Below are 13,898 nucleotides of genomic sequence, written 5' to 3' on the forward strand. Positions count from 1 at the left end.
GCTGTAGGTCAGCACGGATATTATCTGGCAGACAAAGATGTCCACAACGACGGTCGAAATTATAAATCTGTAAAATATCAGTATAGTTAGCCTTTGTTCGCCGCCTTCGTGCAAAAAAACTGCTAACTCATTGTGAGCAAGACCTTGGATTTTTTTTCAGTAGAGGAAGCGTAAGGACAGATATCACACACCACGGGGAAAGAATAGTGACGAGTTCTCGAATTTGTTCCTTCTCGGAACTGTCATCCGGTAAAGCATAGGCACGCAAAACGGCATGTTCCTGCTCCGAGTAGCGCCGCTGTTGGCATGTTAACAAGAAAAATAAAACTCTATTGAAATCAAACAGTGTACACCTTAATGAACAAAATATATGTGTACATTACTCAGTACACTCAAATACGTTAGTGCGAGTTACAGCAAACGGTGTTACTTGAAGCGAGTTACTAAGAAATCCAACACCCATATTCACTGGGTTTCTTTGATCTCAGTGACCAGCTATTAGTTTGTCCGGAAATAGATTTGAACACCGTTCGTTAACATTGAGCTAATTATTCGAGCAAGCACGCTATTTTAGACAGTACTAGATTGCACAAAACGGGTGACACACAACGTGAGAAAAGCGTCCAATAATAAAGTGGCGTTCTTGAAAAACCTGTCTTTCGGGCCAAACAGGTTCCTACTTTTTAGCCTGAGACGGAGTTAACAGTGCTAAATCGCGTTATATAAAGCGCTGGGAGCAGGCTGGGACCTGGAGCTGTTGAGACTCAATACGTTGATAAAGAATGAGTTTGAAAGAAAACAAAAGATGGGGTGCATCATCAAGACAAGATGGTTCAATGTTCCTTTACCTTTCCATCGACGTCCCGTACTTGCAACGCGATCCCATCAAGATAACAATGCCGCAGCAACTGCCGAGCGACAGAAGGGTGTGTTCCGCAGCATCCATCCATACCTTGAGATTTGAGAGAAAAAAAAAATCAGTGAAGCTAATGTTTGAGGTTAGATGCGTTTGCAGTTACGGTTCATGGGCGCCACCATAGCCAACTGCTGAGACAAGCTCGCAGTTGCCAGACTACTGCCCTAACAAAGCCTTTTTCCAAACGAGTTACTGAAGCGCGCTGGCTCGCAGACGTGTATGGAGACGACAAAAACGGAAAAAGATTGGAACCCCGAGTCCTTTTTATATTAATAATAGACCCTTTCCGGAATTCAGTTCCCTCTTGTGACTCAAATGGCAGTTTATGTTTTATTATATTAATGGCGGCAATGAACCTGTGGTCTGCAGTATTTAATGGGGCAGCGTCACTTTGACAAGTCAACGGTAAACGAGAATGTGCACTTCATTCTAATTATTTTTTCAATCTCTTTTAGTGTCGATGACGAAACAAATGCAGCCAGTCGGAACGAAGCGCCAACCCACATAGACGCCTTGATAGAGTTCTATACATCAAGGGGCTTTGAAGCCGAGTGAGGGCTACTAACAGATGGACTGAGACCGAGTTAGAAATGAACGCTTACGCAGCTCTTGTGTACAACTCCTGCTTCACGTCGCGCTAACATCTAGAATGTATAGGCCTCGAATCATGTGCTTAGGAGCGTCTTCAACTTCTTCTTTCATCAGTAAACAGAAAGCCGCCATTAGTATAGCACATATGCCGTTTTCAGATGATGATGATACTGATCAAAATGGCCAGACCGAATTCCGGAAAGGGTCTATAGTTAGGAAATTATATTAGATTTAGCCTCAGCTCTGTTACTAATGACGTCGTGTTCGAGCAAGCATATTGTCCTTAAGAATTTCTGCAAAGGTGCTGATTCTCCCGTAACCTGAGAAGACAGAGAATGAGCAAAGAATATAATTCTAAAGGGAAGGGTGATATAACACTCGACATAACGAAAAGGGCACAAGATGGTGAGAGAATGTCAAAGAGGACCACAAAGACTAGTATGTCTCCTGTGTGGTTCTCTTTGACTTCGTTCCGTCTAACTATTTTCGCTGTCTTCACTAATTCGATCTATCAAAAACTAGCCCAGCAATCCACTCCTTTACAGAGAATAAAGTTGGGTGTGGTTTCTACTCGGCGAAAAAGGGAACCGAACTTTTCGTATCTAAAGGTAGAAAGGAGAAAAGAGTATGAGAGCAGAAATAACCTGTCGAAGTACAGAGCGAGGAGTGTTTCCAAAAAAAACCTACTTGCTTCTCTGCGAGCTTCTTAATATCCGGCAGGAAGGAATAGCTCAGGGCTTGCAGAGACAGGTGGTTAAAGCTGCACTCAAATAAAAAAGGCAGGAATGCCATTACTGCAAAAAGGCTGACCAGCTTGTGCACCTGCAAAGTGATTAGTGTTTAGAATTGATAAGCCTGAGGATAATTTATTAATACTCTTTTTTTAGTAACCAAGTACAAATACAGCATAAGTTGGACAATCTGAGACTTGGGTATGAAAGATGTACAGTTAAAAAAAAAACCTGTGTGTGCGTATGTGTGTTTTTGTGCTTTTGTTTTCCACCCCAATCTTACTCCTTACCGTCGTGCTAAACGTGCACCTGCCCGTGTGTACTATGACTCGACCCCTTTTTTTTACAAATATAGCGTATTAATAAGACGACTGCTGGGTATTATCAGAAACCACAAAAGTAAATCCAGTTTCAAAATGTTCTATCCCCTCCCCCTAAAGAAATGCTATGGGCCCTTTCTGTGGCTGCCTATACACATGCTTGGCGGTAAGAGACGCGGCTGTCCAAATGTTTTGGTGGTGCTCATGAGACGGTATCTTTACCCCAACAGCCAATAGAAAACTAAAACTTGAGAGTCGCATCCGATTGGCTGCGTCTTCTCACCAACAACCAATAAGACAACAGAAAAACTGTGGCACCAAAAAAGGTTCCACAAGAGCCTTACCTCGCGCACATATGTTTGTGGTCGGGAACAGAGCAGGAAAAGTGCCAGCCATAGGATTGTCAGGAAACCAAAGAGTTCTTTCTTGAATGAACCTATGCTACTGGCGCCATCGCTCAGCTCCCATACATAGTCTCTGCGGAAAGAGGTTAGGCGTGAATTGGTTCGTCAAACAGAGTGTAAAGCACGCAGACATAGAACACCATTGCCTTTATAATAAAGTACTACGTGGTCATCGGTAAACAAAATGCCATTTGTATTATTCTAATGGCTCCGGGAGAGACCAAGTGAAACTGTAATGTTCCCTGCAGCACAGCTGTATATATTGTTGTTACCTTAATTAAGCAAGCTACTGTGTCTAATGTTCCTCATCTGCGTCATAACGTACCAGTATTTTTAATATTAGGTAGCTCAGTAATGCTGAGCGTATTTTATATTTTCTTTGCAACAAATCTGGATATACACAGGGCGTTTCTTTTCAAGCTTAAAATATGTGTTTACATAAGTCGTGAAAGCTACACTAATGCTGTTGGGGCAGGTGAGTTATTCCGCCAGAGGGACATAGTATAGGGGACAAATTGTAGGGATGCGTCGGATAATTAAGTAAAATAAGTTACTTTGCGATTGAAGTATTGACAATAAACATGTGGTTCCAATTAGAAACTTGCTGAGCGTCATCGCAAACCACTAAGTCAGTCGACATTAGGAATACTTAGAGCACGTGGGAAGCAAGGGGGAGCACTTAAGTTTCCACTCCTGCAGCAGGAGCCAGGCTACAGGTACGCTAAGGCGCCCCCGATGTTTTTGTTCAGTCTTTTATCGTAGTTCCTGCCGTTTGCCTCTTGCACGCGTGGCAATTTTAGCGCACTACTACGGTTCCACGCGCCCTGAGTTTTTGTTTCGAAAACTTACCGATTTAGTGTTTTTTTTTTTATGCTAAGCAAGTTTCTAATTGAAATCATACGTCTATTTCAACCACTTGAAAATTTATTTACAATTTTTTGTCCGATATTTGACTCATTGTGACCATTATTCCCTTTCCGTATGACTCACCTCAACAAGCTGCATTAATGTAGCTTTCGCGGCTTTTTTAAACATATATGTTAAGCTTAAGAAGAAACACCTCGTATATATTATGAAATATCGCGTTGCTTTGTTGTGTATGGGTAAAACATAAAAAAAACTACTGAACTTTGTGTAAGTCATATTAAAACGCTGCAAAACCCTTTTAAGAAACGTCATATATTTGATTTATCATCAATGTACATGGCCTAACAATCATCATTTTCGTAATGCCTTTTTTTTAAAGCACGTGGCTCAATAGTATTGAGGGTGATCTTTATATTGATTTTAACAAATGATTTGAAGCAGTCATGTCATCCAGAGAGATGAAGAAAGCGAAAAATTTAATGATATCAGACTTCTACGTAACACGTTACAGGTGACGTGTTGTCCCTATCTGGTTACATTTTTTAGGAAGTAAAGACGTAGTTACTTTCCGAAAGATGGAACAATTAAAGTACTTTCGTTACTTTTAGATGCAGTAACAAGTAACGATATTTAGTTATTTCGGAATGGGAAGTGTACAACATACGCTACCCAATTAGTTTTTCACCTAAGAAAGACCGTTCGATCTAAGCACCTAAGTGTATTAAAATATAAAGAGAACATTGCACCAACAACACGCAAGTACAGGTTTTTTCCATATCATATTGTAAAACGGTCTTGGTAATATATATATATATATATATATATATATATATATATATATATATATATATATATCAGCGGAGCTGTACTATGTGCCGCCGTCGCTTATAGATGGCGGTAGCTGTCCAGAGGGTTGTGTCGAGGTTTATTTGTCCAGGGACACGAAACTGGAAAAACAAGCCCTTGATAGCTCCGCTGTAAAAATAGATGTGAAAGCCATGTTCTTTGGAGAAGCATTCAGTTATTTGAACTGAGTTGCCAATTTTCGGCTATAGTCATTTACAACTCAAAACGGCAGGAGAAGCTCCTCCCACAAGCGTGATGCTCCCGTTTCAAATCCGTCCGCAGTCAAAAGAAGAGTTCACTGGAAACGCTCCCTGTTCCGCTTCAATGGATAGGTATTGGCTACAAATTGATGCCAACTTGTCTCCGATCCCTCTTTTTAAGAAAGCGACCTTAGTATTCATCGGAGGGGGAACCGAGCCCCTGAAAGCAGCGTTTGTATCCATAGGAGGGGGAACTTAATCACCGAAAGTCGTATTTGTTTCTATCGGAGGGGGAAAACTCTAATCTCCCTCTCGTGGCTTCCACAATGCTAAGTCAAAGTCGAAGGATACAAAAAATATGTACAAAAAGGCAAGACCCTCCTCGCGCGTTGGCCACAACGTCGACGCTATTGGACGCGGAGATGGCGGAGAGATATTTCATTCCCTTGGTGGGGCATTTGCCGCTGCCTTCTTAACTTTTAACTTACTATAGATATATGAAATTTCAAAGATCTAGGCGTGAAGATTGCCATAGTTTCACTATACTAATTTGCAAAGCCGTCAATTTCACACCAAAGCATGTACGTAGTAATCGCTTTTCCGGCGTATTTTGTAAAAAGTTTACAACATGTACACAAAATATGAAAAACTAAAAAAAAATCTTTTTATGCAAAGAAAAAAAGCTACGAAACAAGTTTTAGAGTCACATTTACAAATTATTTAACAACAAACTACTTTATATAAAGTGACTCAAAATGTATCAAGCTAAGGCTGAGCGTTCGGCAATTTGTCGTTCATTTTTGACGTGAAAAAGAATCTTTGTTAAGTTTCGAGTGAATAAAACGTAACGGTATGTAGTTACTTTTTCAGTAACGTGTACATGTCTGAATAATATAAATAACTAACACGGCTTTTATACAAATGACTTGAATGAAATATTGGTTCAAACATTGTTTTAAAAAAAAAAAACGTTTCGCCTCACCTTAGTCTGAGAAGAAACCTAGTGTGCCATTTCTACGTTCCTAGCTTCTCCAACCTCCGTAGCAGCTGTTTGTGAGAGTGAAGCTTTCTACGCGTTTACCCGACGTGTTTACTACCACGTGATCCCAGCGATAATGTCATCTTGAACAAGGGGGCAACACCGTAAGAGACACGAGACGAGACCTAGGAAACGACGTTGTCAACTCCAACACTGAGAGTGAGCTTTGACTTACGTAAGGTAGGCCTCCGAAGACGATCGGCTCGCGTCGATGCACAAAGCAGAAAGGTTGCCTACGGTGACCGACGCATTCGAAAGGGGGAGGACGCCAACGGGAGACGACCTGGCGTTGTTGCCTCGGTTCGGTATCGTTGTGGCACTCCCGTTACCTTGTTCGTCCTTGCAGCGTCGCTGCAAGTACGCCAAAACAAAGCCTTTTTTATTCACTTTATGTGAACATCAAATAAAAATGCTTCATTGCTTTCTCGCTTTGAAAATCGCCGTAGCGTTTTGAGTATTTATCTCTTTATTTTCACGGAAGATTCATCTACAATCGGCCCCTGTATCAGACCCGTTGACGCTCGATGAAATGTCCCAGAACTCAGGTTGAGGAGTCGTCCGAAAAGCTTGCGCAATGTCACGATAATTGCCTAAATGTATCTAGTAGCTACAGCGTGTATCTACACACGTTTGAAAGTCCGGTCTCAGGGCGCCGCCATCTTGCTCAGTGGGGTGCGCTCTTGGCCGCGGCCATAATCCGATTACGACACCTTAGCAAGGCTTCGTAATCGGATTATGATGCGCCCAAGCGCACCCCATCCTAGCACGATGGCAGCGCCCTGAAGCAGTAGTTGCAGACGTGTATAGACCAACTCAACTCACTGACGTCACGCCACTGTGGTGGCGCTGCTATCGTTACTGCACACGTGCCATCACTCTTGCCGAATTCACACTTCTCTCGAGCGAACAAGTGTGTTTGGGGTCCTCGCCACTGCAAAAGCTGTGCGGTGACGTCCAGGTTCCCAAAGAAATGACTCTTTGATGTTCTGCCCTACCAGATCCTCGCGCTTCAAATCTGCGACAGGGCACTCTGTGGCCCCGTCGTCGAACTGCCAGGCTTTGAGAGTATAGAGGAGGCTATGATTTAACCCATAAGGACGACGAGCGCCATGGCGATACATTCTTTGGCGCTGCTTAATTTTCTCCGTCAGATCATGGCGTTGACTGAAGTCGAACTTTGTGTGAAACAAATATAAATTCGCTGTATATTAAAAAAAAATGGTATTACACTTGTTTTTATTCTATTAAGGTCATCGGAGGTTAAGAAAAATAGCCTTCGTGCGATTCTTTCTGCAGTATAAAATGCGCAAAAAGGAGCGCTCACAAATTCGTTGTCGGGGTCGTAGCAACTGGTCCACTCGTCCCTGCAGCGCGACCACGGTATCCCTTCGGCGACCCCGTGGACCAGGTACAAGGCGGCGTAGACCTCTCGCAGGGACTGGCATACGGCGAGCAGAAAGCAGTATGCCACCGACATATAGCCGACGCCTGAAAGGACAAACCCGTTGTGCACAACAGATATTCTTTTCGATTTTTATTTCCTTTAATGCAAGGTAAGTTGTTTAAAAGCCCTCCCCCCCCCCCCCCCCCCCCCCCATTTTCCATTAAAATTTTCTTAGATCAGTTGTTACTTTTTATTGAGATAACGTTTTGTTTTGAACACTTTGGCATCTGGTTCGAATCGCCATAGAGCTACATTCTTGGGTGAAGTTTAAGCGTATGGTTATGTGTAGTTTATTTTTGCGATAAAAAAAAAAACTGGGAACTTTTTTTAGGACATGCTATAGTTATTAACCAAGAAACGCAAAGTAAAGCGAATCCCCAGCTTTTTATTATCGCTCTTCATCAATAAAATTACGAAATCAGACGTCGTAGAAACAACCACAAAGCAGGAAGCATCATAAACATAATATGTCATGACTTGTGTTTATTAAGCTAACGGGCACAATGGTTTCAGTAGTTAGAAAAAAACCAACTTTTTTACACTAATATAAAGAAAAGAAGCCTTCCCGAGTAATTTAGAAATTACCTACTAAAATTATAACTTTTTTTGACCTGTTGACGAAACTCAAGCGAGCTCAGGAAATGTCGCCAACAAGGTCGATTAACTAGACAAATTTTCGTTCAGTATTTGGTTCTTCGCGGCCTTGTCGCTTTAATAAAAGGTGAATTTAGTGCCTGCTTTCGAGGTGATATGGGCGGATGACTCGAAGAACGCGCGGGCTCACCTGTGAAGAGAGGGAAGCACCTGTAGAGCTCTGTCACCCCTGAACTGCTGAATTGTCCCAGAACCAGCTCAAGATAAAGAATCGGCTGCACCAGCAGAGCGTACATGACGAGGCATGCGACGAAGAAGGCCCCTGTAATGAAACATACGCCATCAACACCGAAAAAAAAAAAAAAAAGAAAACTCGCGGCGGTTGTCTTATTATCGTCCCACACCCCATTCGTTAGGAGGTATAATTAGCCGATAATAATGCCGAAAAACAAATCGCCAAGCACGACGTGTGAACATCAGAAACCACAGCCCGAAATTTCTCGAGCTCTCAGCAACCATATTCAGACGATCAGCGCGTTTCGCGCGCGTTTAGACCGGTCCGAGCTAGCTTTTACATTTTCCCCATAACTGACGACTTTACTAAACTTCTCCCGAAACAGGGTCAGGTTCAAATAAGGCATCACGTGACATAACCTACGTCACCGCCCACTTCGTGAGAACTCTCCCACGGCAGGTGAATCGCCGCGAGTCCAACCACACCAACTAGAATAATCAAAGCCTGCGCACTAAAAAGTCTGCCGTCATCATAGTGTGATCGAGCCAGAGACACGGATTGGACACGAGTGCTGCGTCAGGGATCGGCTGGGCCTCGTGTCCAATCAACGCTCGGCACCGGGCTCGGGTCCAATCACCAATTAGGCGCCATCCGACTGTGATGACGTTCCGTTGATGAAGGGTGGGGCGTTCGAACCCTTTATTATTCTAGACGGTGTTGGTCTAACCCTAAAGATTTTTGTTTTTGTTTTCTAAGCGCCAAAGGTTTATAAGAACACGACCGATTCACCTCCGTGGCGGGTGACGAGAACCGGAATCTTCCAGAATCCCGAACAACCAAGGCAGAACATGAAGACCAGGAGGAAAATGTCCATCCCGTTCGCGTAAAACACAGTCTCGGGTGTGGTCTTGACTGGCGGCGTAGTGGGACCAGGCATCAGCGGAGGCCTCCAAGTGTCCACGGGAAGGACGACGTCTCTGGCAGCGGTGGCGGCCGTCCTTTCACGAGGGTTCACATTTTCATCCTCCCGCCCTTCGTCCCAGACGTGGGCCCAGCTTTTCAAGGTGCTCTGTTGTTCTTGCAGACTGCTCCGGTGCAGATTGGGGTCGTAGACAGGCCACAGCGCAACATCATTCAGCGATGGATCTGCAACAAAATAGAACAGTACGTGTACTGAACAAACCATTCTGTGGCTCTGATATTATTTTTTTTTTATGTGTAATGTACGGAGGAAGCCCGGCGAATAAGAAGGCTAAAACTATTTTCCGACCTAAAGAAAAAGTCGGCACTCTGAAACTCAGTGTGACGTTTTCACTCAAGTCAAATGTCCACGTAACACAAAGCAGACTGTTTCTGTGTTCCTAAAGATACTTTAAGCCTCGTTATTTTTGCCGAGCTGCTCTCGTAGATTACAGCGATCGGCTCTCACAAGTGGTTTGCAGGAATGTTGAGACGCGCCCGAATTGGCAGAGTGGCGTTCGTAGACGTCCATTGTTGTTGCCAGCTTGGTAACGCTCAGCGCGTTAAGAGTTATGGTGTGCAACGCATATTAAGCGTTTATACGCGCTCATCACCCGTCGATTGAATTCACACAGTCACTGATGGTTTAAATAATACAAGGCGCGGTTAATTACGTTTTTCCTTATTAGCTTGTTCTCGGAACTCACCACTCTCTGTGTTTCTACATTTGTCAGCGACTATGCGGCGAGCAAGTGTTCCAAAATGCGTCATTGGCGCGTCGGCACGCGATGAGGAGCGTGCCAGTCAAAGGGTAACATAAAAAACCGGAGGCAAAATGCGATGACGATTTGATTATAAATGCGTTTCGTCTTTGGTTGAGCTAAGGGGGGAAACAAAAGCACGTTAGCGCGTTTGGAGGTGAAACAAGCGCACGAGGTGCGGCAGAAGCAGACGAACTTGCATGCCGTGTAGTATTGATATGCCATTAGAGGAAAACTAAAGAGGTTCTTCAAAAAGAAAACGAGTTAGAGGGGAGTTTTAGAGTACTCATATCTCGTGAATCTGAATATCACGCTTGCTTTTCCTGGAAATGTAACCAAACGTTAGAAACCCCCAAGAGCTTCCGCTCAGTCGTTGCGTCATACTAAGATCTTTCGGCCTCCAAGCGCGTGTCGCTTCTGTGGGCAGCGTGTGCAATTGCAAGCTTTCCAAGTATGTTTCCCCGCACTGACACCAGTCGTGACGTCATCTTTTTTTCTTTTTTTTTTACCATTTGAAAATAGCGAGAGTGCGCGTGCATAGCTTTGATAGGCGCTAAAGATGTGCAGGAGCGGAGATTCCGAAAACTCTGGATATGACGTCACGCTCCGGAAAGGTATACTTAAAAAAGAATGTTCTCCAGCCTCCGTGCACCAAATAGAAAAAAAAAAAATAATCTGGAAATATCGGTGATCCTGGAGGCCAATTGAAGACGATGTAAGTGCTTTTCCTCGAACACACAGAACCGCTTCAGTTTCCCTTTAACAACCTTGTCGCGTAGTACCTGCTGTACCTCCGTTTTACACCAAGTGAGAACTCAGCTGACGTTACGCCATCCAAATGGGGTCGATCAAGCGTACCACCAAAAGTGCAATAACCCCCAATAAATAACCGAGGTATTTTTTTTTTGCGTGATTTGTTTTGTAGGTCATTTACCTACTAAACATGTCACGCAAAAAAACACAACATTACCTCGGTTATTTCTTGGGGGTTATTGGTTTAGTTGGTGATAATAAATGAACAAATTGGATGAGCGCCGCGACCAAGCACTTTTAGCGCTGTTTGATTGACTCCTTCCTTTCGTAGCTTCAACTGTGCTTGCACTTAGTGTGAAACCGGGTAATTTATTTTTATGCAAGTCGAGATTCTACCTAAAAGGTGTCTACAGCTGAGAAAAAAAATTGGTTGCCGAATAATCCTTGATTCACCGTTTGGCGAAGGTTAGTTACCACCGAATATGCTGGGGTACGTTCCGCCTGTCTGATTGTGACCGTGCGGAGCTTGGAGGGCTCTGAGTGTGGTATCAATGGAAGCTGCCCTCGTGGTCGCACTGCGCTCCAGTGACTTTTCCTGGGCCACTGTCGTCGACAAGGCTTGGGGCGTCTTTCGTGGAAACTCTTTGGAGGGACCTTTGCGCGGTAACTTAAAAAATGTTGCGAGCAGCTTCTTGGGAAGTGCATCGGACGTCACTTTGGATTGTTCGTCGGAATGTCTCTCCAAAGTCGCTTTGTTTGGTCCTTTGCTCTGGTCTTTGAACTGTTCCTTCGATTGTGCCTTCGATGGTTCATTGGTTCTTTCGACTAAAGTGTCCTTCGTCTGTTGTTTGGGTGTGGCTTTGATCCGTACTTTGGATGGTTCGTTCAGTGTTTTGTTGTATGGCTCCAGAGACGGTTCTTTAGACGGCCCTTTAGCCGGGTCTTCTTTAGGAAGATTTTCAGTCGGTGGCCTAGACAGATCTCTGGGCAGCTTGTCGGAGGGAGCTTGGGCTGGACCTTTAGCCGGCGCCGTAATTTGCCCTTTAGACTGCTTGTTCCGCGGCTTTTTGGACTTGTCTGCAGACTGCTTTTTCAAAGGCACTGTTGAGTCCTCTTCAGCGTGTTGTGCTGACATCCCTTCAGTCTGCTCCTCGGAATTATGATTGACCACTCTTTTTTCAGGATTCCGCGAAAACGTCTGTCTGCAAAACGAAACAAAAATTATAGTCGCACATGTTTTACGTAAACCTTGTCCAAGGTGATTTAGAGTTAGGGAAAAGACACCTCTCGACCTCTGTTCGTCTTTTCGCTGATGACTCTATTGCTTATAGACTAATAAAAAACTGAGACGACCCTCTTCCACTCCAGAACGACATAAACAAAGTTAGTGAATGGTGCCGCCCATGGCAGATGTGTCTAAACATTAACAAATGCATGCGCTTCTGCTTTCTTACGTTGTTCCTCTCAGCCCTTAAACTCATTAACACTCAACGGCACTATCATTCAGACTACAACACATACAAGGATCTTGGTGTTCATTTAACCACTAATATGTCCTGGAAATGTTCATGTCTACAAGACAATATATTCTGCAAACCACTCACTTGGCTATATTCGTCGCGATTTCAAGTCTGCACCTTTTTAACCATAAACGTCTCCTTTACGTCACGCTTGAATGGCCTAAACTAGAGTATGCTACAGCTATCTGGACACCCACATCAGTCTTTTCTAACTAACGCTATTGAATCTGTTCAAAATCTTGGTGCTCGATTTATTCTTTCTAGTTAATCTCGCTTTTCTAGTGTCACTGCAATGAAATGTCAATTACCTCTTCATGATCTTTCCGGTCGTAGCAGAATTTTCCGTCTTTGACTTTTTCATAAAATGTACTATTCGGAACCATTACGACCGTCTCTCGCCGGCCAGCCCAGCTATATATCTCCAAGACATGATCGTTCATGCAAGACTGCCCGCCCCAAGACCATTCCAACAGCCCATTAACATTCCCTTTCACCAGAAGCTATTGTGGACTGGAAAGGCCTTCCCGATGACCTCGTCACCATCACTGATAACTCTAAATTTAGAATTGTACAATCGAACTACTCCCCTCTGTAATGCCCTTCGGGGCCCTAAGGGTAATTGTAAATAATGAAATAATAAATAATATTCCCTTCCACGGTAATCTGGTGAACTGCGGAGGCTGCGGCACCACGACCCAATAAAAGCTCCGGAGCAGGGCACATGACACCGGGGGCCACGTTGCCGCTATAGCAACAGCGCCGTCCGCTACAAAAAGTAGTTCTAGGCTTCTTTTTCTTTTAACGGCGATTGAACTCTCCCGATTACATTTCTTCCGAGAAAATATAAAAAATAAGGAATAAATAATCCCAAATGCATGAGGTTCAATTATATTTAAACAAAAAAAAGGGACGCCACATCCAAATCCGCTCCCGGTATTTTTCTCCTTGTAGTGCACTAACCGTGGGCGATCGCAGCCGTGTAATTGACCGTTTCCGCTCAAAACATCGCACTGGGACCTCGCATCAGCACCGGTCAGAAATTCGTGGGCAAATTGAGCGTATGGTTCTCTCATGAACCATACGCTCGCTATTCTAGCGGGCGGAAATGTTGCGGAGGTGGACGTTCATCCGAGGTTAGTTGGTTTCGCAGCAGACGGCACTTGGCCAGCAGACGACAGCCGGTTTTGCAGGCCTCGCATTTGGCGTAGTGACACACACGCCCCGGGGAGACTGTCACGTGCCTCACTCCGATGCTCTTATTCGGTTGCGGCGGCCGCAGCATTCACAGTTCGCCATGTTATCGCAAAACAGGGTATAGTTTTTAGTGAGTTAGTGTTAGATTTAGTGGTAACTCCACTTTTCACGTGTCAATTTTCCCGCTAGATGTAACGTGTAATGTACTAAGGTAGCGATTTTGGTGAGTTGGTATGCGTTAATCATGGTGAAAAAGAGCTAAAAAACGAACACGACGAGAAGGAAAAAACACGACAGCTTCGTTTTGCGGTGTTTGTACCTTCTCGTCGTCTTCGTTTTGTGCTGTTTTTCACTATGAATAGAGTAGCGGATAAACTGAATTTATGTGCAGGTCATGCGACGTCAATTTTGCCGCTGAACTTAGCGGGGAAACAAATTTATGCATAAGTCACGTGACATGAAGTCATGCAACATCATTTCCCCCGCTAAATGTAGGGTTAAACTGAACTGTCGTTGAGGTCAC

General features: G+C 44.0%; 1 protein-coding gene across 1 annotated transcript; it reads right to left on the reverse strand.

Moving 5' to 3' along the window:
* Positions 1-570: 570 nt before the first annotated feature.
* LOC121833556 (sodium- and chloride-dependent taurine transporter-like) lies at positions 571-3,153 on the reverse strand. Its single transcript, XM_042286959.1, has 5 exons — positions 3,128-3,153; positions 2,903-3,035; positions 2,195-2,329; positions 849-952; positions 571-688 (listed from the first exon to the last, which is right to left on the reverse strand). Exons 1-5 carry the CDS (start codon positions 3,151-3,153, stop codon positions 571-573), a joined length of 516 nt encoding a protein of 171 aa, XP_042142893.1.
* Positions 3,154-13,898: the final 10,745 nt, after the last annotated feature.

The sequence above is a fragment of the Ixodes scapularis genome, unplaced genomic scaffold (genome assembly GCF_016920785.2).
Source record: "Ixodes scapularis isolate PalLabHiFi unplaced genomic scaffold, ASM1692078v2 PGA_scaffold8__174_contigs__length_109621045, whole genome shotgun sequence".
NCBI classification, from domain to species: Eukaryota; Metazoa; Arthropoda; class Arachnida; order Ixodida; family Ixodidae; genus Ixodes; species Ixodes scapularis.

What these genes read in the sequence shown, in the direction of transcription:
- LOC121833556 (XM_042286959.1), bottom strand. Translation starts at nt 3,153, where the DNA reads ATGGCATTTTGTTTACCGATGACCAC. An exon ending in TTTTGTTTACCGATGACCAC is followed by an intron (nt 3,036 to 3,127) that starts GTAGTACTTTAT and finishes CTCTTTCCGCAG; the next exon opens with AGACTATGTATGGGAGCTGA. An exon ending in CACAAACATATGTGCGCGAG is followed by an intron (nt 2,330 to 2,902) that starts GTAAGGCTCTTG and finishes ATCACTTTGCAG; the next exon opens with GTGCACAAGCTGGTCAGCCT.